The 27847-nt window shown below is 44.6% G+C and overlaps 1 protein-coding gene across 6 annotated transcripts in view; it reads left to right on the top strand.

Moving 5' to 3' along the window:
* The first annotated feature begins 3108 nt into the window (after positions 1-3108).
* DENND1B (DENN domain containing 1B) overlaps positions 3109-27847 on the top strand; it is a 141299-nt gene continuing 116560 nt past the window's right edge. Inside the window, exons 1-2 of one of the 6 annotated variants that reach the window (XM_085511129.1) lie at positions 3109-3389; positions 6370-6434. Coding sequence is in view for 3 of the 6 variants with exons in the window: in XM_015869353.3 (XP_015724839.2) it covers positions 3987-4003; positions 6370-6434 (82 nt within the window). In the remaining 3 variants the exon portion in view is untranslated. Of the gene's footprint in view, positions 3390-3566; positions 4004-5891; positions 5972-6369; positions 6435-18944; positions 19122-27847 lie in introns of those variants that run through there. The other 5 variants (XM_015869353.3, XM_015869351.3, XM_085511130.1 and 2 more) reach the window with 5 other exon arrangements.

Genomic DNA, 27847 nt, shown 5'->3' on the forward strand with positions numbered 1-27847 from the left:
TCCATTTTATTTATTTATTTATTTATTTTTCACAAGCTCTCCTGACAGTGTTGTGCAGGAAATCCCTTTATTAGTTTCAGTAACATTTAAGAGGAAGGATTTTGTTGTTGTTGATGTTGTTTTTTTCTTTTTCTCAGCAGTAATTTGTATTACTGTTGAATGAAGTACACCTGACCAAAGAAGGCTTCTGTACTACTTGGGATCCCTCGAGTCACGAAACACATGTTCTGGCTTATGGATATGGTAAGAGACAATGAATTAAAAGAGCTCACTTTTAATTCAGAACAGGATGGAGGAAAAAAGAAAATGATAAAGTTTTCATGAAGCCGTTAATGGTGGGGAATCTGACCTGTACAGAGCTGGATTCAGGCAGTGATCCCTACCCCCCTCCCTGTCATTTCACAGGACTGCCGCAGTTTGCAGGGGGAATCCTGTTCCCTCCATTCCCTTCAAGCTCCTCCCATGAAGCACACTTGCTTGTGGTTCATTTTGAGAGGATTCAGATGCACTCCGTGCTAAATGTCTAACAGAGACCTTGTTGTTTCCTCAGGCTGTGATCTCTTCCCTTCTCTCTGTCCCCTTTGCCCTGCCAAGATAAAATCACCAACTGTGTGTATATAATGGTTTCGGCTTCATAAAAGTGGCGGGGTTCTCACATAGCTCTCCCCACTTGCTTCGTTCCCAAGTGGCACAATGTGTGGCCATTCCTTGTCTGTTTCTCATATCCCTTTTTGAGATCCAAACTGCACTCTGCACAACTTTTATAGACCCAAAGGCATGTGGTTTCGATTTGGCACAGAATGGCAGAGTGCTCCGTATTAGAAAGGATGTGGATGCTTGTTTTTGAATTTTGATTGGTGTTTTTCAACTACATCTCCTGTTGTTCCCATATTGAATTGAGTTGTAAACTAAAATACTTGCTATACATTTGGGTATGTCGATCCTTGAGCAGGAGCTGCCCTGACTCATTTCCATCCTCTCCTTATCTGATGCAGATTAATCAGGTTTTTGTCTGTTTCTCAGGCAAGCTCTTTCTTATTGAGATGCATTAACTACTTTGGGAGAAAATTGAGTCTTGTAGGTCCAAATTGATTAGCATCAACACCTCTTTTACAGAGGGGTAGAAGAGCTGAATTGTGATTATATGTACCTCTGACTTTTATGGCTGCTCCTCTTCATCACAGCACTGTGAAGATGAATAATAAGTATTCACTACCAGGTAGCTGCAGTTAAGGTTGAGTAGGAATCTGTATAGTGCTGAGTTGTTCATACCTAAACAATCAATGCTCATCCTCCCCCACCCTCTACAAACCCTCCTACAGCAGTCCCTATGCTGACCTTTTAGGGAGAATTCAGGCAGTGTTCAGCCATTTTAGAGTTATACAAAGTGTAAAGGAAAACACTTTGTGTCTTCTGGGTTACCTGATAGAACGCTAACTCTGAAAAGCCCAAATATCGCTGGTTTTGTGTTCTAATTTGGAAAGGAAAAAGAAAGGTAAATGGGGATGTTCAGAACTTCAGAGCACACTGCAGTCATACATTCTCTGCATAGCTATTACAGTCTTCTTTCGGTTTCTTCTTCTGCCTTAACCCCTTCCCAGGGTTCAAACAAGGCAGGAAGAGGTGGTTTTGAACAGCAGCACTTCTCCTAAAACATGGTCTTTCATTAAATTACTGTAACAAAGTAACTCTCTAGCTGCTGTGCCTGTGAGACAGTCTTGAAAACATGACCCAAGTGTACCCTGGGCATAGATGCCTCCTTCAGCTTTCACAGAGCCCAAAATAATGGCTCGGAGAGATGTGAGACTCATCTGCACAGTGGTCTGTCTCATGTGCCCTCTCTTTGGCAGGTGAACTTTGCTTATTTCACCACTCCTGCAGGCAGGCAGGGCGTGACACAGTGTGATGCTTGCTGAGGGTGCAGTCATTTTCCTCTGTGTCAAGGAGCCTATTTACTCTGGGAAAGAAACCCTACCTATTTTCTTCCCAATTACAGTAAAATCCATTCTGAGAGGTCTGATGCCCATGTCTGCACAGACAGACACCCATCCTGTGGCTGGCAGGACCTCACTGCAGATGTCCAACAGGCCCTAACTTTCTCCTGTTAGAAGCAGCATCGGCTTAGGTTGGGAGAGAAAGAAACTCACAACAGCCTTATAAAATATTTAAGGTTTTCCAAAATACTCATGTCCTGGAAAACAGTGTATTGTTGTTCTTCTGCAACCAAAACTGAGTTACTCTGAGAACAAAACGTCTCACTGTATTGGTAACCACCAGGCCCAAATTCCATCTAACCAAATTGTTGGCTATTTTGGGCAGCAATAAGTTCTCAATTCTGCATGCTTCGAAGTACACGTGGAGACAGAGATGAAGGTTGGGAGGGAGGCAAGAAATACATGCAGCAAGATTCAAATCCTCTCCATTCCCACTTCCCCACTGGACAGGATGTGGCCACCTTGTGCTTCTGCACGTGAGTCCCTGCCTGGGGCTCCCAGCCTCCAACCTCTCATCTTCTTGCCTGATAGTCCAGACTGATCTTAGCAGAGAAGTTAAATTTTACAGCCATGTGCCAATGCTGCTTTGCTGTAAGGGCCTCTCCTGGTGTACAGTGCCAGGGTGATGATTTTTGTGGAAACAAAAGCTACATGAAACGCTTGAGGATTTGTTAAGGATGCAAAGCCCCAGACCTGTTCACCTACTTCAGCCGTTGTTGCAAATGCTGTCTGTTAAAGGTAGCCAAGAATTAATGTAAAAGGAAAGCTGGGAAAGTAAGTGCTTGAAAATGAAGCAATTCCCCGCGCTGAGATTTCTGCTGGAGCTTCCAGTTGGTTTCACTGCACATTCTCCACGTTTTATTATTATTTAATCTATATCCTGTGAGGTGTGTAGGAAGTGTAACGAAGCCAAGACAATATTGCTTTGGAAAATCCAGTACATGTAATTTCCTGGCTTTTGGTTATTCGAATTAAAAAGATATATATATATTATTTATTTTTTTTTAGCCACAGTAATGCATTAATGCTGTTTTATACGTTTAATAGAGAACTGGCCTGAATTTTCCTGCCTTTTTAACTGCTGATGCAGGGATTGCTGTTGGGGGAGCAGTGCAGTGAGTAGCACTGTGCCTGTGGCCTGGCTGCTGGCAGCTGCTGCTCGCTGCTGTGCTGCTGGGGGAGCCGGTGGCGGTGGGAGTTTGGCTCTCAGAGCATCGCAGGCGAATGTGGCTTGGAACGCACTCAAGGAGAATGTTTTTTTTTCTCCCTTTCCAAACTTAGTGGGAGTACTCGGGGGTATAAAGCCTTTCATCTGTGTTTACAGGACTGCGCCTTCACTCCAACACTTCTCACTGCATTACTTCTTCAGCAGTTCAGGAGAGCGTTTAGAGCTCGGTATGAAGCAAGGCCAAGCAAATTACCGCGGGTTAAATTAGAATTTATGACCTTTAGCACCAAGAAATTGACTTTTCCTCCGAGTGGAGCGAATTCAAAGGGACGGGAAGGACGGGAAGGCAGCCGGGCAGGAGCGGAGCGTGACCCCGTTCTCCCCTCGGGACGCTGCCGGCCCACGGGCGGCTGTTGCCCACGGGGCCGCGCTCCGGCGCACGGTGGCTCCGAGCCCGTCCCGCACTCCTGGCCGAGGCCGGTGCCGGGCAGCACGGGGCTCAGCAGCGCGCTGAGGCGGCCGCATGTCCGGCTGACGGCGGCCCCGGCGGTTCCCCGGGCGGCCGCGGAGCTTCCTGGTTCCCAGAGGGTGCCGAAGCCGCGGCAACAGGAACTGAGAGCAGGGGGGAGGAGGCGGTGCCGCCGCTCCGTGCAGTCGCGGCCCGAGAGCCGGGGGAGCGGAGCAGCCATGGGCCGCCGCCCGCCGCCGCGGCGACGCTGAGCCGGCCCGGGCCGCAGGGAGAGGGGCCGTGTTCTCCCCCGCCGGGCGCGGGGCTTCTCCCTCGGGGGGGCGCCGGAGCGGCCGGCCGGGCCCGCGATGTGACCATGGACAGCAGGTTCAAGTGAGTGGGGGCGGCGAAGGGGGGGCTCGGCGCGGCGGGTTTAGGCCTCGCGGGCCGCCGGGCCGGGGGGAGGAGGCGCGGGGGAGCCCACCTGGCGGCGCGCGAGGGGCCGGGCCGGGCGCGGCAGCTGAGTGACAGTGACAGCGGCGGGCGGGAGGCGGCGGGGCCGGGAGCGGGGGGCGAGGGGAGCGGGGCGGCGCGGGGCCCCCTGCCCGCTGCGGAGCGGGGGGGGCTATAGGCGGAGGCCGCGGCCTCGCTGCCGCTCTCCGCCCCTCCGGCGGCCCCGCTCCTGCCCCCGGCTCGCCCCGCGGCTCCGGGACGGGCTGGCGGCCGCCGGGGGCGGGTCGTGCCCTCGGTAGCCGCCCGCCGTGGAAAGGTGGCGGGGCGGCGTGCTGCTGTACGGGCACAAAGGCCCCGCGCGCTGCCCGACATCGATCCGCTCTGCGGCTCCGGCCTTTGTGCTGGCACCGCGCTGCCGCAGGTGGATGCGGAGGGCGAGAAACGGGCACGGGCTGCCGCGCTGCTGCTCCGCTCCCTGCGCCGAAGCCGTCCCTGTGCAGAGAGGGAGCCGAGAGATGTTACGCGTGTGTTTCTGAGCTGACAAAAATCTGGGTGTGGGGGGATGCTGAATGAGTGGGCACGGAGTAGTAGCGGGAAAGGAAATGGCAGTCTGACAATTCTCAGATTGCTCTAACACGTTTCTGACACTTCTGAGCATAGTGGGATGTGGAGAGTAAACTTAGCAGCAGCTTTCTGGGGAGGCTCAGCTGGTGAGTGTGAGATGATGGTGGAGGTGGCTGCTGGTGCATCCCTCAGGCTGTGCTCCACATGGCAGTGCTGTCCTGCTTCCTGCACTTGGCACCACCTGGAAACAGGGCAGGGGTAAATGACCTCAGCTTAGGTATCATCGTGAGGAAATGCCTCTTTTCTTATAGAAATGGTCTTGTGGCTGCTTTTCCAGACAGCCAGGCCTCATCGTTTCCATCCCAAACCTGCAGGGACAAGAGCTGGCTGTAGCACTGATTACAGCTCTGAGATCCTGGGCTTGGTTTTCTGTAACTCAGAGCAGGATTTGCTCTCCTGCCTGCAGGATCTTCCCATGTAAATACTTCAAAAAATGATGCAAAGAAAGACCATGTTATGGGCAGGTTATGTCTCTCTAACCTGTTAGATTCAGATTGCATATCTTAGTTGATGCTGCTGCTGCAGTCAGTAAAAGCGTGGCCTGAATCCTCTAGTTTGTGACAGCTGAGGTTTTCCCCCTACTCTGCTCCTGGATTTTAGTCAGAACTCCCTTTAAAGAAACAACAGGGTATTAATTCACTGTGCCTTTCGGTTTAAGTCCCATAAACCTGGGCCCAAATCCTGTATTTTTCATCTATCTACGACCCTAGCTGACCTCAGTGGGGCATTACTCATGGAGGGAGCTCAAGTGTGAGCCTTTTATGTGGTTAAATAGCTAATTGATATGGGTGCGGTTATACCACTTGTTTTTAATATAAATAGGAGTGCGCTTGGTAGAGAGAGAGCTCAATAGTACGGTAATGACAGTTTGAGCTATTCTATACTGCTTGGTTTGGGATTAGGTTGGGCGTTCCTTGCAATTAGTGCTGCAGTTGTTACTGTCAGGTGTGTTCTGCTGCTGCAAGGCATCGGTGCACGAGTGGGTGGCTGCTGCAGGGTTGGCTTGGGGGGGGGGGGTTTAGCATGGTATGGTAGAAACTCCAAAGAACTGTGATGGTGTATAAGGCAGTGGCATTATCAGTTAGACAAGCTAACTGGTGTATTGATCTTCCTTATGTTTTTTGGTTGGTTTTTCTTTTTTTTTTTAAGGCTGTACATGGAAGCCTGACTTGTTATTTCTAAGGAGGAACCAATGTGATTTTTGGTGTTATTTTAATTGACTTTTAATTTATTTTAATGCTGTCTGGACAAATAGAATAGAAAAGATGTAACACTGCTTATATGGTAAGTGTTAAGTCTTGACTTGAACCACTGATTGATCACCTGGGGAAAGGACCCGGTCGGCCCTAGGAGTGCAGGTGAAAGCAATTCATCTGTGTGAGCTGAAGGGTTGGAGCCTGGCTGCACCTCTTTTAGACCCCTATTAAGGGCTGACTGCCCATGGGGAAGGATCTCTGGTTGGAGATCTGTTCTTTGTAAGGTTTTGCCCTATGAGCTCAGTTTGCTGGAGGTGGGCAAGCAGTCCTCTTGTCCTTCAGTTATAACAGCTTTCTATTTATTTAGTCTCTTTGGCATTGTAGTTCTTGTATCATCTTTCCATTATGCTGATCTTTCTGGTTTTTGTACTGTAGAAAATGATTTATGTTGTCTGAAGCACTTACATGATTGTTTGCTTCTTCTAGGGAAAATCCAGAACGTACCTTTGATTTGGTACTGAAGGTGAAATGCCAAGCATCTGAAAATGAAGGTAATAACGTACGGTCTTTGCCAATATATCATAGAAACGAGAGATGGAAAAGGCTTATTTGTTTTTTTTTTTTTCTCCACTCTAGTTTTATTCATTATTATGACTTGCTTTTACATTTGGATTGTGTTAGAAAATGACTGTGGTTGCTTTATTATTTTTAATCTACTAATGCATTAATTTATTATTGTCGTTTTCTTGATTGCTATACAATCACTTCTGGTTGTTTGGTTATGGAGTATTTTTGTTCTGAGGGATTAACTTGTGAAGCTTGGGCTCGAAGTGGAGCTGCTACAGTTATTAAGTAAATGTTGATTTTGTTTGTAACTTTGTTTTATATGAACAACTGACTGCTGCCTGTTAGTGGACTTGTCACAGCCCTGCAGTGCAAAGTGAGCTCTTCCCTGCTTAACAGGCAGAAACCTTGGTTGTAGCTTGTGTTAGGTAGATGCTTTGGCATGGCATGTGTTGCAAGCAGCATTGAGCACTGACATGTGCTCGTGTTAGCCACTGGTTTTGCATCTCTACCAGTGTGTGGTGAGGAGCTCTTGTACTGTGGGATTTATCTGAGAGAGGCTTCTTACGTATTCTGGAAGGAGGTGACTCGTGCTGAAATGGACGTGACCTCTGTCACTTGCTTTGGGGGAACTCTGTTCATGTTATCATCCAAGGTTGTTGGCCTTTTGGAAACACAGGGAGAGCAGTCTTGCTGGGGTCACGCTGTAGTCCTGTTAGCCTGTGATGGTTGTGTCTTAATCACAATTGTAAGTACCATCAATTACACTTTTGAATTGAGTGTATTTCTTATCCTGCTGTGCTAATGGATGCTATTTCCTGAGTTTATTGCACTGAGTTAGAAGCCAGAAGGAGCCCTTGCACACTACACTTACATAACCTGAAGCTGCTCCTTTATTTTTTTTGTTTTTCCCTTTTTCCCTTAAGCCAGCATTTCCATTAGTGGTACAGAGGGTACCTGCCTAGTATGTCTATGAAGAATGCTTCTGTTAAAGCTAAACAATCAGGGCTATTTAGTTCTTTTCCTGGCAGTCCCAACTGGTTTTTCTGTACCTGCTATGTTTTATACTATCTGTTACTGATGTCTCAAGTTTCTTTGCTCTTTCTTTCATTTTCTCTTCCACATAACACTGTTCTCATTCAGTTGTGGAATAACATCTGTCCTGCTGCAACACTCAGTTATTTTCACTTTTTTTGTGACTAGCAACATTCTTCCCTATTGCCTGCCTTACTGATTTGCTGTTACAGTTTGGAGGAGTTAAGCTGGTCTCCTTAGCTTGGGTCATTGCTGTGTTGTTTTCTATCATGGTCCATGCCATTTTCTGCTTGCTTCCTCTTGCAGTTTTTACCTTGGTAAATTAACAGACCGAGAGAGCAACCTAGTCCCCCTAGTAGCATTGCTTCTTGCAGAGTGCCTTTAACTGACATCCTTCCTTGGAGATTCACTCCAAGATGAGAGATGGAGATACCCTCTCACCAAAGGTTTTTTTGACTTCTCTTTTGTCCTTCCCTCTTGGGAACCAATAACCATCTGCCTCAACTGTTGTGAGGAACTGCCTTGTTACCTCTAGGTTGGATTGCTTCTCCTGCCTGCCCAGGCAGGCACGTTGTGTTGGTTGTGGGCTGCCTTCTGTGGAACAGCTTGGGCCTGTATGTAGCCGTGGCTGTGAGCTGGTGTGGCACAGGGCTGCCTTTGTAATTGTGCTGTGTGCACTTCGTCTCCAACTCCACCCTGACCGCTATCCTCTCAGCCCTCCTGGTTGCCTGTGGTGGGGGGACCATGAGGAGGGATGCCATTGGCATCTGAGTCTGTGCTGTGTGTGACCAGAGAGAGGCTCAACAGCCTGGAGATTGTATTGGGGTCTTGTAAGAGTCCTCTGCTGAGGACCTGTGTGGTTTTCTTTTGCCAACCAGACTGTGCTAGTGGAATGTACTGGTTACCATCCTCCTGTACTTGGTGAGCCATGTGGGATTCTTCTTAATTTCTTTTATTTTTATATCTAATTCAGGTAATGAACTTCCCAGTGAGGGCCTGACATTGTATTTATACGTGGTAGTGCAAGCACAGTAATGTATCAAATCAATGTATCCTAACGTAGAAGTTATTGAAGGGAGTAGCATAAGGGATACAAGTGTTTTGTCTGCACTGTCCTTTCGGAAACAGAGCACGAGGCTTGGTCATGCTAAACAGGGAGCTTTCAGCACTGGTTTATTATAAGGCCTTACAAATTTGACAGTTACCCTGCATTGTAGGTCTTGCCTTTAAATAGATTTTCATGCTAGGATAATCTTTTGAATATATCATACTTGAAGACGTGATCCAGTCACCTGTTTCTTTGCTCAAGCCTTTATTTCTTATGAAAGAGATTTGTGTTTAAATAGGGGCTTTTTCCCTCGCATCCCATCTGCTCCTGTACTTGATCCTGGAGCTGTGTCAGGGCTGAATTTGTGACATCACTGTCATCAGTGTTGCCGTGGAAATAACACAGCCACAAAATGATGATCTCCCCACATGAGCGAGCAGCAGGAGAAGCTGCCTTAGCGGAGGGGAAGACCTTAACATGACCTATGTATCTTTGAGCCTTTTCTGTTCAAGCTCTGCTCTAGTATGCATTCTCCTGAATTTTAATTTCCCTTTGCCAGTCTTTAGCTGTTGTAGCAAATGAAAATGGTGGTAGCTCTCCTGACTGTGAAGCTGTGAATAAGATGATGTTTTTATTAGCGTGCTGTATGCCTGCATTAATGGACACGAGGAAAAATTTTGCAGTTGAAATTAATATGCTCTTTGGAAGACTAATTTAGGTAACTTCATAATTAAAGCAGAGCTCTCAAAGAATGCTAATTTTTCCAGAGCTGACAATATGTCCCAGGGCTCTTCTGGCTCCAAAGGATCATGCATACATGAAATATAGAAGCATTTATTTTTATTATGAAATTTGATCCTAACTCATTCCACTAACGATTTACAGCACTTTCTACTCAGTGCAGACTGTTCAGGGCTTGCATAAATGTATCGCTCCACACATGGCAGGTAGCTGCTCGTTGGCTATAGGCTTAATGGTGCTACTGGGGCATTAGTTAAAGCTGGACCTATTGTTAGCATTTTGGTGTTGGTTGTCTGGTTTCTGCCACATGAGCATTACTTAGCTGAGTACATATTCCTCAGTACCATGTTGTTGACAGTGGAGGATGCTCTGGGACTGCTCTCTTGCTCTGTCACTTTAAGCTGTGGGGGAACATCACAATATTGCTAGACTTAAATGAGTAGAAGTAGTACAATCATTTGTGGAGCTAGAGGTAAGAGAGGGGTTCTTAAATGCGTGTTCCTGTGATGGAGGGCTCCATTGAATTAACAGTGTGGGTTTTGACATTGCTGCTGTTGATATCTGCTGTTCTTTGCTTGTGTTAAAGTAAAAATATAAGTTTATTAGGAGAGCTTAATGCTTTTTGTTGGCACAAAGCAGAATGTGGTTCCCTTACTAGCTCAGGAGATGGTGCTTACTCTATTTTCACTTTTGATATTACTCCACTTCTAAGAATCTTGAAAGTTGCATTTCGGCTTAATGGTGAAGCATGTACTCCAACACGGGAAATAAGACTTGGGAAAGTAACATTATAGCTGACGTCAAAGTTGCCAGTTCTCTGCAGCCTGGTCAAAATTGTAATCCTCAATTCATGGCGTGTTGAAACACAAGTAACTGAGCACTGTGGCTTCTTTGGGAAACCTGTAAGGCAGCTCAGGCTGAAGTTAGGAATCAGCTGACCTCTGCTCACTATTGTTTGCTGTTTGACAGCAAGGTGAGCTGCTCTGACTGCCCACGGCTGCAGCCACAGCTCTGGTCTGCAGTATCGGTAGTGCCATATAGCAGAAGGTCGTGCATCGTCTCCCAGGCACCTGCAAGTTTTCATTAAGACTTTCTTACACTTCTCCTTGGGAGAACAACAAGCAAAATAACAGCTAAAGTAGTTGTGTGTTCTAACATCAGCAGTTGGCCTTCTCTGTTAAGCTGTCTCTGACAGAGCCCAAGGACTGCTTGGAAGCAGATATAGAAACTAGAGTGTTTTAAGACTAGCACTGCTGTCTAGGCTGGGGTAAGAAGTTATGCCATCTTTGCTCTTTGGGCTGAATGGTAGTTCCTAAAAATCAGAAGTAATGCACTCTTAGAGTCTTCTGGAGTGTGTAGCCACGTGTAAGGCTGTTGGTCCACGATGGTATGGCAGCTGCATGGAAAGCAGGACCATTCTGTCTGCCCTGTCTTTGGGAAGTGTTTTACTGCACCTGAGCCTCCACATTAGCTAACCAAAGCAGCCTGTGACTTCTTTGTCTCTTTTATTGTTATATTTTTACTACGTGGTCTTCCATAGTGGGAAGGAAATCATTTCTGGGAAACTCGTGTTTCTGAGTTCTTAATGTGGGATGTGCCCAGAGTAATAATTCCAGTGTTATCTTTTGGAATATCTTATATTTGTGCATGTGTAAACATATGTATGTATATGCATGTGTACAACTGAACTTGTGTTTTGTTTATATATATATGAAGGAAAAGTTATAAAATTGGTTGATTTCATTGCATCTGTTGATTTCATTGAAGCTGGATTGCAGAAGCCCAACACAGAGACAATAGAAGTAGAGCACCTAGGAGTAGAAAGGTGGCTCTATGCAACAGCTGCTGCGAACTGAAGATGCTCTGCGTTTTTGTTCACACCTTCCCAAGGAGTGACTCAAACTGGTTTTGGTTTGTGTGGTTAAGAGCACAGTTTGCTGCATTGTTCTTTTCAATTGTAGCACGTACACAAAGCAACAGAGAGAGTTCTAGGCTTGAAAAGACTCTGCTGTGAATGTGCTTTTCAGATTCAGGGAATTTAAGCACTGACGGTCTCAGTCCGAGTCCAGGACTCTTTAGACCTGACTGAAGCTGTTCAAGTATTAACAACACTTTAGAAATAGCAGTTTGTTTTCTGTTAAACCTTGTTTGGACAAGGTTTGAAATTTGATTGCTTTACTTTCTCTTCCTCTTAAAATACTGCGGTCCTATTCCCCTATGGCTAGATGCGTGATTTCTGGTGAAGGCGCTTGCCCTGCCTGTACCAGAATGACAAATGTTAGTGAACTTAACCTTCTTTTTTTCTTTAGAAGTTGCTTATATTGCTGAATTTTCAAGGAAAAGCAATGGAAATTGGTTTAATTCTGTACTGGTAGAGTTAAAAACCATCTGTATGGGAAATCACAGCTTGAACCACTGATTAATTAGCTGAGGCAAGTGTTGGGTCAGCTGTGGGAGCACAGGTGAGAGTAATGGACTTTGACTCCACCTCCTCTGAGACCTCATTTAAGGGCTGACCACCACTGAGGCAGCATCTCTTGGAGATTCCTCCCCAGTGGAGACTGCCTCAGCTATCTGGTCAAGGCCTCAACATTGGTGAGTTTTCTTTACTAATAACTTTTGATTATTTATCACCATCTTGGTCAACATCTTTATATTAGCTACCTTTACACCACCTTTACACACCACCTTTACACCATCTAAATGAAGTTTAGTAACTAGACCAGAAATGCAGAGTTCATTGTATGGGGTTGGGTTGTTATCTGTAAGGCACTAATATGACAGGTGGTTCCAGGAAGGTCCTGACTCTGAAGAATAAGGTTAATGTAGTTGGCCATTCTGTTTGTAGGTAACCTGTCTTACTTTGGTAGGGTTTTCATTAAGTGCCTTCACAACTGATTGCAGGACTGTGGTAGAGCAAGCACTGTTTTAGTTTTTTTTCCAGTAGTTGTTTTCTTCACTGTAGAGAGGTGTTTATTAACCACACTGTGAGCCTGTGGGTGTGACATTCTGATCAGATAACTCTTTTCCTCTGCAGTGTTTCCTTTTTTTTTTTTTTTCAGAGCATCACTTAAACCTGATTAGAGAGATAATTCTATCAGTGTAATGCATCGAGAAGCCTGCAGAATTTCTTTTTTAAGAGTGATTAAAACTTTCAGTTCTTCTGCATCGCCAACCCTTTTCTACCCAAAGTTAATCTTTCTAATACTTTTCACATATGTTTTGCTTTTCAGTTGATTATGGAGAGCAAATGTACATTGCTATGAATTGGATAAACTTTCTTAACAGCATCTTATTTATCTGTAGACTCTGACTTTCAAATATTTCATACCACATTAGAGTTTGTTTGACACTGATAGGTAGTTAAAGATGCTTAATTTGTATGGCACCATTTTCTAATGTGGACTATCTGATGATAATTCTAAATGTAGCTACTTTGTATGAAAACTGAAGGCTTTCTTTCTGTACTCGCTAGCCATTTCATTAAATGTAGCCACCCTAGTGCCCCTTTTAAACTCATGGGTTGGATTTTCAGGTTAGTGCCACTTCCACATAATGCTTTCTTATTTTTGCTGTTGAATTTTTCCTGTGTTAGTGGCCAGGAGGCTCGGAAGGGGGCACTTCATCTAGTCTGCTTTCTCCACAGGGTTATTGAGTGACCAGCAATGAGTGTTGCTCAGTCCATGGTTCAGCACGATGCAGGTGTTTTGAGAGCAGATGCAGGTGTAATGATGGAGTTTGGGCATTGTTTTTGTCAGTATTAAAGTGTGTAAGCCTGAGTGTGGCTCAGGCTCTCTCATGTACAATTGTGGAATGTGTCTGTAAAAGTTTAATGACTGGCAATTGTCTGTATAATTTAAAGCTTTGTGTTCGTGCCTAAATAAGTTGATTTGTTAGACTTGAAGTTTTTCCTTATAATCTGAGGATTCTTCAGAGTATGAACGATGTCTTCATGTAGGCTTGGACTGTGACTAGCAAAGAGTGGGTGCTGTAGAACTGTGATCAAATACAATTAAATCAACTTCAGTATTGCATCTGTGGTAAAGATGGGTGTTTTGATGTTTTATCTCCTTTTCTTTCTTTCCTCAGATGCAGAGAGAAGGAAGATTAGTTATTCTAACTTTGTGTTTCTCTTCACAGTAGCAAAAACATGGAGGAAAGTCGATGCTTTTCAGTGCTTTATTTCCTTTGGATTTTTTTTCTTCTAACTGAAAGATATTCTTGGATGTGTGCGTAATGTGGAGGTGGGTGTAGATGTGGATGTGTGGGTGGGGGATTGGTGAGTGTGACAGCAGGTCAAGGATGTGCTCCCCCTGCCTCTATGCCTAGGTGAGGAGAGGAGCCCTTGGAGCGGGCGGGTGGGCTGGGGGAGCTGGCAGCCCCCAACTGTGGTGGCATAAACAGTAATGTGCTGCAAGAACTGTGAGCAATTCAGTAGAATTGACCTGTAGTATTGAAAGTAAACATGAACCCCAAATGACAAATGGTACTGTGTGATGCAGTCCATCAGTATAAAAGCTGAAACTCCTCTGTGTTTTCCAATTTTGATTTTAGTTTCATTTTGGTACTTAACTGCTTGAGACAGCTGCCTGGGGGGCAGTTTGCAGGCTTTCAAACTGTCTGTGTCTACAAGTGTTAAGAGTTCACAAATTTTTCTGGGCTCATGTCAGCATTCTGCTGCCCTCCCACGCTCTGCGCTTGGGTCCCACTTGCACCAAAGTTTGTCATTTTTTTGAGAAGAAATGCTCTGCTGATAGCTGTCCTTGTATGGAGTTCAATGGCTTTTGTCTTTTATGTGTGAGGGGTTTGAAATCTGTCTAAAAACCTTTGCAAACTGGTTAAGCTTTCAAGGTTTGTAGTGTTTTTTGCGTATGACGCCTCTCTTTAGCACTGACTTGACAAAGCTGAAGCATGGGATTTCTGTTCTGATTCACAGTTATGTTCTCTTTAGTTACTTCTCCTTTCTTGTTTGTAATTCTAGTGGGGAATGCAGTACACACATGCTTGTTTTATGGCTTGGGAAAGCTCATTCTGTTTGTAAATACAGTAAAACCGGGTCAGGACAATGGAGACAACTGCTGTGTGGACTGCTAATGGGAAACTTGAAAACAAGCGGGTCCCAAACAAAGAAAACTGTGAAGCCTAAGTAAGTTGTCCCAGGGTAGTGCTAGTTTTAGTCTTTAAAATAACTCTGTGTTGTAATGTAATCTGTGCATAGTGCTTTGTTTGCCAGCAGCATGTAAATAAACTATTTGTTTATAGTAGTCAACCTCGTTGTAACTCTAGGATCCAGGTAAAAGCATGATATTTACTGGTACATACTTGAAATGGGAGATTCCGAGTGATGGGAAATATGAAAATGCTCTAAGCAGTAACTGACATCTACTTTTGACGTTTTCTATGTATTTTGGAGGTGTGGTTCTACATTTGGAGCTTAATAAACTGTGTAGATGAAGGCTTCTTATATCTTACAGTTCTGGTTTAGGAGAAGAGATTAAAATGTTGATGTTGAACTTAATGTAGAAGGAGAAGAGAAAAAGCAGAAGTGGTGGTGTTGGGAGGGAGGAAGTCTGAACAAGATTTGGGGTGTGGTGTTGGACTTCCCGAGTTGGGGAAGCCAAGGCAGCGCTTCAGTCACGCAGTCTTCATCTGCAGAGCTTGCAATCCTCATGTGAACAGTGCTGTCCAAGTATGAAACTCTTAATTAGGAAGGGGACTTGAAGAACTCCCTTGGATGACATTCGTTTCAGTTTGAACATGGGTCTAATTTCTTTTCAAATTTGGGTGGGTACTCAGCTGTAGATTATAATCTGGCTCCTGGTGTGAAACTGTGTATGAAAAGAGCACGTGGGTTTCTGTGTGTACTTCAGATGTGTTTTACAAACTTGCAAGGCTCACGTCAAGTTTTAATCAAAATGGAGGAATAATCATCATAGCTTAAGTATTTTGCTGTAGATGTAGCTGTTGTGCTTTTCCTTAAACTCAGAAAGGAAAAGAGTGACAGAGTGACTAATTTTGTTTGTGTCCTAATAGGGAGAGAGAAATTCCTATTTATCTGCTTTCAGATGCTGGTCACATTGTGGATTTATTTATTGTGCCAATGGAATCTGTGTGCAACACACACCCAGCAGCTGGCCCAGCACGAGCAGGAAGCTGCTCACACGTGTTGAGGAAGCAGGAGCTGCTGGGCTTTTCAGTCTATCCAGTGGTTGTTTCATCTCCCAGCATTCATTCCAAGTGGTTGAGTTTGTTTATTTAAAATAAGCGTGTTACCAGATCTACAAACAAGATGCCTGAGTTGCTGCTGTCTCCTGCCAGCTTCCTGTGGCACGCTTCTGTGATGGCTTTTGGACCTGCTTGCTTGCTTGAGGGTGCTGGAGCTGCCTCTGTGTTGTGCTGAACTCCTGTCTATTATTTGAGGAAATGGATTCAACAGTAGCTGGAGCCTTCCAGTTTTCTGTTTGTGCAGCAAGGCTTAACTTTTTTGGGAAAAGCAGAATGGTAAGTTAGACTGCTGTACTCTGTGCTGGTTGTAACGCATAGTGCGTTTGGGTATAAATTATGTTTTCATGTTGCGCTTACAAGATCCTGTGTAACGATACTAGATTGATATCATGCAGTAACTTACAGACCTGAAAACAGTTGATGATATCATGACATAATATGGGACGTTCTGAAGAAGACTTTGGGAAAGAGTTCGCCTTGTAGGTAGCTTATTCCTGTTGTGGACACTGCCTGACAAAAAGGGACCACCTTTCCTCAGGGCTGGTGAATTGTTTGCTATTTCAGCTGCACTGTCATGTCACAGGTAGCTGTGGTGAGAAAGTGCTTGTGTGCCAGGACAGATACAACTGAACTGGTAAGGTGCTGACTATTGAGTTGCTGATAAGTAAATCCATTTAGTCGGGCAATGGGCCTGCCTCACGCAATGGATGCACATGCTCGCATCTGCTCCTGTGTGAGGTCAAAGCCCTGCAATGCCTTGCAAGGGCTGCCTTCATGATGCTGATGTGTCAGCTGGGGAGAAACATCAGCTCAAGTAACGTACAGCCAGTAAGGAAGCTACTGAAAAAGGGAATTGCATGTCTTGGTACAATATGCTGTATTTTATAGGGAATTATTGATGATGTATTTGCTTGCATTTGGGTTGTTGTGATAGAAATTGGTGCTATGGAAACACAGTACATACTAAAAAAAAAAAAACAAAAAAACCACCACCAAAAAAGAGCTTGGGTTAACTGCCCGTAAATGCCTGATTGAAAAACATATGTTGCTGGCCAAAAGCATTTTCTATTGTCAAACAAAAATAAGAATTCAGCATGCCTTGAGTTCTCTGGCAGCCAGCAATGGTCACTATCTTCCTCTGCAATAAACAATTCTGTGTGACATTGCTGGATGCTGGCAGATCCAGCGAAAGAAAATGCTTTGTCTTACAGTATTTGCCAGGCCTTGCAGTCGTTAAAGGAAATTTGCATTGCTTATTCAACAATGAATGAAACAGAAATGCTTTCAGCTTTGGAGATAACAGAGAGCTCAACCAGTTAAAACTATAGTATAAGTAAGCTACTGGGAGTTTCAGAGCCCCTGGAATGGGCTGCAGCAGGTGAGCTGGTGCCAGCTGTGGGATGCTGCTCTGTGCAGCTCCCGTGCAGTGACAGCTGTGCTCACACAGAGCTGCCTGCAAGCTGATGTGCTCAGCTTGGGCTGGCGCTGCTTTCCTGTGCATTGCAAAATGCTCTGTGTGCTATCCTGCATCCTGATGAAGATGTTTTGTGATGTGTTCTCTTCAGCAGTGTTACCCAGCAGCCACGTTGGCTTTCTGGTTTAACAGTGGATGTACTTCATGTACTTTCTGATGCTTAAGAACCCCCCCCCCCCAGTTGCTCAGTTGCAGGAAGCCAATGTTCAGGATCGCAGCTTGCCCATGTCTGTGGTCACTTCAGAAGAGCTGGCCTGGAGAGTTCTTGTGGCTGTATGGTGACCTGGGTGTGGGGTCTGTGCTACGTAAACATGACATTTGTGCGCAGGAGCTGCATGGTCTTAGTGTAGCTGTTCTGGTTTCCTTTGGGAGCTCAATGGGGCAGTGTAGGAGTCAGGTTGGAATGGCTCATGTTGTGCCTTAAAAGCCAACAGAAGTGCATCCTGTACATTCCTCTTATATCTTAATATAATGGGGCAACATGGTGCTGATGTATGTTACTTCTGCTCCCGGGTCCATCAGCCCTATGAGTTACCCAGCTGAGCACAAGCAATGTGCTTTAGTTGTCAGCACGTCCTGAAGCATTCGTTGTTCAGCAAGTGAGATGCAAAGTCCTCCTAGGACAAAATGTGCCAGAACAGCACAAACAATGGCTGCAAATGGAGAGATGTTTTGAAATGCTCTGTGTATTTATTTATTTATTTTTAAAGTTAATTTATATATATATATTTAGACCTATGTTTGGTAAATGTTGCTTTGGAGATGTGGAGGAGTGTACGTTCCTTAGCACAGCAGTTACTGCAGGCGCTCTGTGGCAGCAGGTCAGAACACAGCGTGAGTCATGGAGCAGATACAGACAGCCTGACCTGAACTAGATGAGGAAGCAGTTAAGTGTTAGGGGAAGCAAGGAAGTACCTTTCTTGATGGATGTTCCAAAACCCCAACATGTTTGGTTTTTTGTGTGGGATTTTTTTTTTTTTTTTTTTTGGTTTTTTTTTTTTTTGGAGTCCCAGCAGTATGTATTTGATTAATCTGTTTCATGGGGATATTACAAGTCATGTCATGTATGAAAATCAAATAGAAATTATAGCATTTGCTCTGTGTTATCCTCAACTAATAATCCTGTGGCAGAATAGTAGTGATCCGTTACAACAACTTAATACATCATAGGCAAAGAAAACATGTTTGAAATATAAATCAATAGTTCTAAAGTTTAATTACCTCATAATACTTGTTTTTATTCACCAAGATTTCTGGAGGTTTTTTACTCTACAGCGTATCAACTAGACTTAGTGGGAAAATGCAAGCACTGCAAATGTACATGATCAGGCTGAGAGGGGGACTTTGTTCTCTGATTACCTCTGAATACCGATAGCCAAGAGATGAATTTGAGGTAAATAGTTTCAATTTCATTAGGCTCTCCTAAAGGAGTGTTTACTATATAGAACTGATGGGAAAGTGGTTTGTTCACCAATAGGATGTGAGATCTCAGATGTCATTGTATTCAAATGCAGTACATGAGCAGTGAAACAATGATGTGTTTGCATTTATAACCCTGTTAGAAGTTACAGGTACTGATTTAACAATTGTGTGTTTGGCTAAAATCTGTTCTATGTATCAAAAGCTTCAGTCTTTGCTGTGGGAAATAGCAAGCAATTCCAGCCCAGGAAGCTGGTGATGCATCTCCGAGGCACAGTGGTACAGAACACTGTATAATCCAGGGCATTAACCACCGCTGCTTTTGAAGGGTATTAAGTAAATGAAGAAGTATTTCACAAGCAATAGATGAAATAGCTTCCTAACTTGTGGCATTAGGGGGTTGAATAGATATGAGTAGGATACAAAATCTTCCAGCTCTGGAATATGTGTACAGTGCTGGCTCTGATTGGTTTTTCTTTTTTTCCTTTTGAGTGTCCTGTTATTGTCTGTGCTTCCTCCTTGCGTGTGTAAGTTTGATGTCTTCGTTTGGCTTAGCACCAATGGGAAAGGATGAAAACACTCTTTGTGAAGACCAGGCGTAATCCTAAGTCTCTGTTGGACTTTGATGTTGAGCTTCAACTGAAGTGGAGGTGGAAAAAGCAGAAAGAAGAAATTTATGTGTCATGGAGTGGTGGTGGTGCAGGTGCCAGTGACCCCAGGAGGGGAGCAAAGGTGAGGTGGAAGATGGAGCTGTATATGTCCCTGTTTGGTGCAGAGGGGTTGGTTTTAAGGGTCCCTTCCAACTCCAATGATTCTGTGAAAGAAAGCCAGCAACCCATTGCTGAGAGTCAAAAACAAATGAGCTTTCCTGGTAACATGCATCCAGGGGGCAATTTCAGAGGAAAGGGGGGAAAAACAGTGCTGCATCTTATAATAGCATTTTCCAGGAAATAGGTGCTTTGAGTTCGCACTGAGTGACTAATAGCAGTGCATTTCTTACCAGTAGCTCTCTGGGGCTGGCAGCACACATTCCTGTGCTCTGCTCTATGTGCTAGCAGAAAGCAGCTGCTGGTGTGGTTGCTGCCCACGCATTGTGCTGAGGCGGAGGAGCCACGCTGCAGGCAAGAGCTCCTGAAAGTGGTCTGGAGCAGTGGCCTGGGCTGGTTCTCCTTGCTGGAAACTGAGATGCAAGTGCGTGACAGAAAAGACTCGAGGTGTTCAGGGCTTACTGGAGTATTCAATAACCATTTTCTTCTTCAATTTAGCCATGGGGCCTTGCACTGCTTGGAATGACTCATGTGTTGTACCAGAGTTTAAAGCATTACGTCTTTGTAAATTTAGAATTCTAACTTCTGCTTTTATAAGCAGCTTTAGAGAGTGTAACTGACCAGCTGAGATGAAAATGATTTAAGAGCCCCAAAAGAGACAGTAGTTAAGTAATGCTTTGTGCATCTGTCAATCTTGAGAAGGGTTTTGGAGGTAAGACAAATTCACCTAAGCACCTGTGATGTTTCTAGCATGATTTGTGTAAAATTAATTGCATATAAGTGGATCATATGTGCAGGGTGGCTCCTCAGTAAGAGTATTGTTTGACTTGTAACTTTCTGTTGAAGAAATGTTCCTTACCACGTCAGAAATGAGGTTTCAGCCTTTTGCTCAGCAGCTTGGTGGAGTGCCCCCGTATCTTAGTGCAGCTGGTTCCTCATTCTGCAGTCTTTGCATTTTTGGTTTTAATTTAGGGTGCAAGAGTATGTGGGAGGAAGCTGTGACTGGGGCTTTTCATTAGAGATGCTGTGTAATTTGAAGGGAAACAGAAATCTATTCTTAAATTCAGCTTTTGTTTTGTCTCTGCTTCAAGATGAATTTTAATGGTCAGTTTTCCTTATCTCCAACCCAAATCTCCCTTGTTTTAGTTAGAAAGCATTTTCCTTTGTCCTGTCACAACAGATCTTCCTCAGGAGTCTGTCCCCTTCTTTCTTCAAGCCACTGTTTAGATACTGAAAGGTGTTGCTTCATATCACCTCAGCAGGTGAAGGTTTTGCTTTTCATTGCATGAGTTCTGTGTGCCTTTCTTGTTCCTTAATGTATACATGGTCTCTCTGTGAGTGTGTGTGCTCGCTTTCTTGCGGTTGTTACTGTGCCAATCAATAAAAGCAGCTGAAGCCAAGCAGCTGTTGTAGTTCAGTGGTTCGGAGGTGCTGGTTAGCATGACCCCAGTTTGACAGAAACATCTGGTAAACTTCCCCCAGGACATGATGATCTTTGCCTTCTGGAAGTGATAGCTACACCAGCTTGGACATGGCTGCTCCAACCTGTGAGCCCTCTTTGAAAGCAGGACTACCTGCTTGCAACAAAGTGCCTTGTATCCCCAGCTGAGGGTACCAGCTCTCTCCTGCCCTGCTCTTTCCTGCCATCTTTGTGGTACCTGAGCTCCTTTGTGCTCAGAGTTCCTATAGCAGCAGTGTGACGTACAATGTTTTGGCCTGTGCTTGAAAGCAAGTGTTCCATCAGGGAAAAATGGGAGCTGCTGTTTAGTGGTACCCCCCTTTCTCATAGCAGGGTGATCAATGTGCAGAGCTGTGAGACAAGTGCCACCAACCACAAGCCACAGCTTTGTAGTTCTGTGCTGTTTCTAAAGCTTCAGGAAGGTTGTTGATCTCATTGGCTATAGTGCATGTTTCCAGAACATTTTTTGCCTGTTTGGAGTCAGGCTATGGTACTAAATGAAAGGTGAGGTAAAAGGAACATAAAAATGGCTCAAGATGTCTTCTTAGTTTAGGGTGAAGAACTTCTGATCTTTTGATTTAGCTGCAGGGAGCGTTTCCAAGTGTTTTGTTTTTTTTACCATCTAATCTCCCCTCTAGAAATTGATTTGGCCAACTATTTAAAACTAAGTGTTGATGTGTTGAATTGAGCACTCAATGCTGCTGTGCCCTGAGAATTTCCTCTCTGTGCAGATGCAGGGCAGAAGACATTTCCTATCTGTGGTGTGGAAGGCAGGCATTTTCCTTTGCAGTTTTAATCGCAGCAAATGCTCCTTTTTTGCTATTTGTGTCTATCAGCTCTGGAGATGAGTGATAACGTGATGGGGTTTGTATATCATCACTGCAGGTGGAAGCAGTTCAGTAAGAGCCTGAGGGTGTTTGTGCTTCCATGTTGGCACAGGGGCACTGCTGCGTGTGGTACAGCTGTGGGGGTAGGGCTGGGGAAAGGTTCTGGGCCACAGGACATACCAAAGCCTGTGTGTTTTTATGCTAGAGGTGTTGGCAGCTGTCCTACCTAGCAGCCTGTAGGTCTGACAGCGGCTATCCTTTGTGTGATACTTGTGTGATATGTGGTACTCCATGGAAACGGAGAATGTTATCTCCCTTTTCCTGCCTCTTTCCCCAACCCTTCTGCCTGGTAGTTGAGGCTCCTACCATTCCCTTTCCATGGCAGTGCTGTGCTTTTGGTTCCCAGGTTCTCTAGTCCTGCTGCTTTCCACACACACACGCTGTGGCTGGGCCCTATGGGGTGGGTGCTAAGGGGTTATAGTGGCTTTTTTTTCTGTTATGATTTCCCAGTTTGTTTCATCAAAAAGCAAACATATGTAAAACAAGCAAACGTGTTCACACTCCCCCACGAAACAACCTGTACCAGCCGGTAATCCATACGCCTCTTATTTTGGCCCTTTCCAAAATAGGTTGCTAGAACTGGTCATGTGGATGTGTGTCCCGTCACCTGTTCTCCTATTGAAATGGAGGAAATTCTTCCCAGAATATGCATTCAAGAGAGGCTGTAAGAGATCCACAGAGATGCAAGAAACCCAATTTATTTGCAGTAGCAAATTCTTCCAGTAGTCAAGGAATCATGCATGCATTCAAACACTGAAATGCTATTCAGAAATAGTTGTATAGTTTGTTTCCTGGCCTGTGTATATATTTGTTTTTAAGAGTGTTTCTATTTGTTTTAGTCCACTTCAGTAGACTTTCTTGTGTTGTTTATGCAACAGAAACACAAGTGTTATAAAGAGACAAAATATGAAAGAACACCGCAGTTATTTCCCAGAAAATGCTCTGGTTTATTTGCATTCCATAGATTTTTTTTTCCTTTCTTGCTCAGAGTTCCTTCTATTTTTATTTCTTTATTTCTGGATGGTTGTTCTATATAGCAGAGTGCACATATTTCTGTTCTCTTATTGCTGAAGAGAACTGGGACTGTGGGCAATACTGATGCAGTGCTTTTGGTCCAGTCTAGAAAACACACTTGTTTTCCTGCTTTAGGGCGCTGTTAGTGAGTATAAAGTTATGCTCTGTAGATATCCAGAATGCTGGGTGCTGGGTATAATTTAATAATCTGTGTATTACTTTAAAGACACACATAAGCAATAGCTGCTTGCTAATAAAATGCAGTTACTGACCCATGAGCGAATTGATCCCTACGACTGTTTAAAGCTTAAGGCTCAAAGTTTTTCTCTTATCTTTCTATTAAACAATGGAAAGTTTTACCGTATGTTCAAATAACGTCTTCATCAGGTTCCCCGCAGGACACCATAGTTAATTTTCAGTTGAGTGCTTTACAGGATTTTCTCCTTGCCGGCTGGTTGGGTGAAAGTCTAGACGCTGTGAGCCGGGGCGTTGGAGGCCTCACAATATAGTTATTGTGAATGGGAAGCAGGAGCAGCTTCCTCTGATGTACGAACTCGGTGCCCAAACTGGCCATACAAAGGCACGGCTTTTGTTTCGGGGGATAGGGGCTAATCCGGGTGCTGCACACTGTGAAAAACCTTTTATAGAAGGGGGGGGAAACTTGCCTTGGAGGTGAGAGGTCAGCAGTTTAACCTCTGACCACTGAATAGGAGACCGGGGAAGAATGGGATGAACAAGGGGGAAAAGTACTTCAAGTACTCTATTCTTTGTTTATCAAAAATGGGTCAAGTAAATGAGTGTCGGGAATGGTTACATGAGTTCTAATGGGACAAGTGGTTGTGGAGGTGTATACCAGCTTAGCTGTGCTTTGCTGCAATTTGTTGCTGGCATCTGTTCTCAGCTCCCTGATTGAGATATCCCCATGTGTAAATGCCATCCACCAGCAAAGCATAAAAGCACTGCTGCTCTGCTCTCTAGCATTTGGTCCTGTGACCATTTTCTCTGCCTTTGGGATGTTCTGGAGTTGATGAAGCAGCACAGCGCTGCTGCCCCTTCATGCTTGAGGTGCAATGCCAGTAAGTTGGGTCACGGCCGCAGGGCCGGGTGGACAGCAGGGGAGCTGCTTCCCATCTCCACGCAAAGGGAGGGAGCATGCAGGCTTTCTCCTCTGATCTCACGTTGGTATTATCGGTGCTGGGACTTTAGTCGCAATCCAATTAGAAATGATATGAGTCATGTTAACTAATAGTTAAGCTCCATGTATTTCCAGCTCCACCGGTTGGGACCAATTGGTTCCGCTGCTCTTTAGACAGGCTGCAGAGATACCAGCAGTGACTGGTGCCTTAATGCTCCCTGCCTGCTGCACAGCCATTCCTTGTGTTTCACTGCGTTCAGCCTGTGGGAAGCACAGCTTCCCTTCCCCCCCCGTCTCTCTCAGCATGCCAAAAAGCACGGGGGACATAATGCCTTGCTGATGGAAGTTTTATACTTCAGTGGCCAGAGACGTGTTTTATATATGAGGTAAATTCCAATTCCTGTTTCACACAAAGGGATTAAGCTCAGCTTTGTTGTTGACCCTCTTCATGTGTCACGTCTTCAAACATTTGCTTATGACCTGGAGAGCTTTGGGCTCTTGCACTGAAGGAAGAGACTGGCAAGGCCTGGTGGTTCTGGCCAGCAGCTGCCTTCCCAGCACCCTGAGCTGTGTGACAGTGTGTGCTGGGTGTCACTTTGTGCTCAGGCATGGCTTCCTCTGACCCTTAGCAAGGCTCAGCCCTTTGTTTTGCAATGTCACATGCATCTTTCTTCTTTATAATTGTATTAGTGGTAAATGCTTCTGAAATGTATTTCTTTCAGTGATCTGCCATGTCTTTGGGTAAGAGATATTTAATCCTTTGGGTTCACTTACATCAAACTACAGTGTTTGTCCCATATGCAGAACAGTTTAATAACTCCATTTTGAAGCAAGTACTGTGGGCTGTTGCTGAGCATACCTTTGCAGACTGTTTCTGCAGCTGGGAAGCGAAAGTAAAACAAGCCATTGCACTCTGCTCTTTGTCTTGCCATGATTAGTAGTAAGAAGGAGTCCTGCAACTCTTTTGGCAAGAAGCCTATGATATGATTCGTTGTGACCTGGGATTTTCCCATTTGATGGACTAAGATGATGTTCTCTGCCAAAATGGTGTTGGTTTTGCCCTTACAAAAGCAGCACAAGTTAAAAGGTCCATGCATTGGAGAGCAGGTGGCCTTCCAGTGTTGTGTCTGAATTTGGAAAACGAGGTGCAGACTGTTTTCCTTTAATTATTTCTTCTGGCATTATTAAAAGCAATTTAAGCCTCTTCTGTACCTTAGGAAAGGTGAGTGGTGTGATGCCCTATGTAGGGTAATGCATTTCAGCTCCTAGCGCATTCTGTGCATTGATTGCTGTTATTGCTATGCAGATGTATAGGTACATTCTGAAATATTAAGCATCAGGTTTATTGGGTAAATTGATGGTTTTGTTTGATTTGTAACCTTAATATATGCTGTTATTGATTAATGATGAAATCATTCCATATTCTTTCACGTCAGTAGTAATGCTAATATCATTTTTATTCTTTGCTGGAGTTGTGACTAGTAGATATCTGGTGCATATTTATGCATTATGTATGTTTTCCCCTTCCTCATATTGCTTTTTTTAAAAAAAACTGAAATAACAGTAAAATATAACAGAGGTTAAACTGAAAGTAAAATGAAAGCCTTCTTTACTTAAGATGCAGAAATAGCCCCAACAGGTCCATGTCCATCTTCCTGTAGCTGGTGCTTCCTCATGTGTGCAGATTGGCTCCCTCCTTGCTTTCAGTTCTGAGGGGCTTTGGGCACTGCTTTGCTTTATGCCCAGCTGGCTGGCCCTGAATTGCTGTTCAGTGAGAGCCAGCTGTGTGCTTGGCAGGCTGCCTGGGCTGGAGTAGCTGTTCCTTATGCATGTTCTTGTACTTCTAGGGCAGCTAGCTATAATGCAAATGGCTCCAAGCAGAGACTTCTGGTACTGCCTTCTGGAAAAGCCCAAATTACAGAAGAGGTTCTGGGCTGTGACCCCACACAGGACAAATGTGTGTTATTTGGAACTGAAGTTCTTTCTGTTACCTAAGGCTGCTGAGTGCCAGTGCTCTGGTGCTGCTACTTACATGGAGCCAGATGTGTGTGCAGCTGCTGGCTGGGTGACTTCCATTGAGAGCCTTTCTTAACATTTTCTTAGTTTTCTATTGGGGGGGTTTGGGGAGGAATAGGGTTGGTGATGATCTGTAAGTGGCTGGGAAATGGCTACAGTATCTTCAGTATCTGCTCATGCTGATATCAGTGTGGGTGGGAAGGGGTTTTCATTTTTAGTTTGTTTTTGCTGGCCATGGCTGCTGAGCCATGAGCGCTACACAACGGAGTGAGATCTCAGCTGGTTGCAGGCCTGTTAGCTGCAGGAGTAACGCTGATCTCCCTGTACCGAGCCCTTAACCTGCTTTTTGTGTTGTGTTCTCCAAATTTCAGTGGTGACTTTAAAAGATCGGTATGTGAAAAACATCAAAATATTGGTTTTCAGCAGCGTGCTGCCTGTCATAGAGCAGGGCTGAGTGCTGCATGTGGGCCAGCCCTTGCATTTTTGTTGTTGTTGCTTTTTGCTTGCACGGGGCCTGTGGGACAGACGGCCCCTCGCTGTTGATGGTTCGATTACAGCGCTCACCCACAGCTTCTGAGGAGTGCGAAGAAAAGAAATTGCTTTCTTAAGCAAGGTGTTTTCAATTCAATTCTCACCCATTAGCTCTGTTTGGTTAAGTTTTGAATTACTCCATCAGGTGACTGATGAGTTTATTTCTTTTTTTTCTCGCAATGGTATTAAAATGGATTTGGCATAAGATTGGGTGAAGGGGAAAAAAAATAGGAAGATGGATACTTACCAGTGTTTCTTCTTCTTTTTTTTTTTTTTTTTTTTCCTAGTCTAGTATATCATGGGCAATAAAGATAAAAATGGATCCTGAATCAGAAGGGTATCACAAACATTTATTTGACTATTCTGTATCTGTGAGCTGCTTGTATATGAGACATGGGCTGTGGTTAAATTATGTGGCTCTTATGATTTTAGAGATTTGTGTAGATGGGAATGTTTATGATTGTTTGAATTCTAGCACAACCGCCTTGTAGAATGATGAGGTGGCTGAAGCCATGTTTGGGGTCACATATCCAGATGTGTGAGGAGTGGGGCACTGGCAGCCCTGAGCTGTGGGTGCTGCCCTGCTTGCTCCTCATCAGGAGCACGTGGGAGGAACCTTGCTGCGCTGCTCAGGCAGGAAGTAACACAGATAGTCGCACAGAGAGGTGCTCCTGACACCTTCTTCTGTCATGAGGGAATTACCAGCCTCATTTATTTTTCCTTTAAGCACAGGTTGCCCTCTTGTTTCTTTGTGGGGATGGGGGGTGGGGGTGGGGTTAGGGTTAGATCTTTCTCAAAAATGAGCTTGCAGTAGTAATATAGGAAAGTATCATGTAGTCCACAGGATTTTTTAGTTCTTTGCCTTCATTTTAAAATAGGCAAGACACTGTGTAAGGTGTCTGTTTCCAAGGCAGTGTGGAGAGTTGTTTTCAGATCCGAGCTGGATGTTAAACTTGGATTTGTTCACAAACATGAATGCCGTGAACCTGATGTTTTCCAGTTGTTGCTCATCTCATGAGCTCACTGCACCACCTCTCTCACTGTCAAACCTTGAACAACAGACTGTGACAGAAGAACAGAAACACCTTTTGTAAACTTGCCTTGAGTGTTAGCAGTGACTTAAGGCAAACATGGTGCGCGCTTTCTTGTTCTTTTGCTACCATGTCAGTAAGTTCTTAGATCCTCAATGGCATGAGCTGCAATTCACTCGGATTAAAAAGGAGAAATGGGAAAATGAAAAATAATGCTGTAGGTCCAAATGGCATCCAGTCGTTTCCAGAATTGTAAGGACTTAACAGGTAAAAGAAAGCCCTGCTTATTTTGCAAAAAGGCCAAATGGAGGCTGGACATATTCACTTGATCCGTGCACTGTCTGTGCAGTGAACTCTCACCCTGATTAAGGTCTTATCCTGAAGCATGGCTAATAGCATTGCAGCCCAAAGGGCCCTTTCTTTCTGTCCCTGGTAGCTGGAATGACTTTCTGCTCTGTCCTTCAGGGGTAACAAATTCTCGGGCAAGAAGGGATTGACCTGCAGCTCTGAAGTGTGAGCAGTGGCCAGACGTTTTTGCCATCTATCTGCTCATAAATGGGGGGAAAAATAACCTTCTTATTTGATGCTTTGAGTATTAATGGGGAGTGCTGTGAATAT

This window comes from Coturnix japonica, chromosome 11, assembly GCF_054131305.1.
Source record: "Coturnix japonica strain WE chromosome 11, WE-NBRP24, whole genome shotgun sequence".
NCBI classification, from domain to species: Eukaryota; Metazoa; Chordata; class Aves; order Galliformes; family Phasianidae; genus Coturnix; species Coturnix japonica.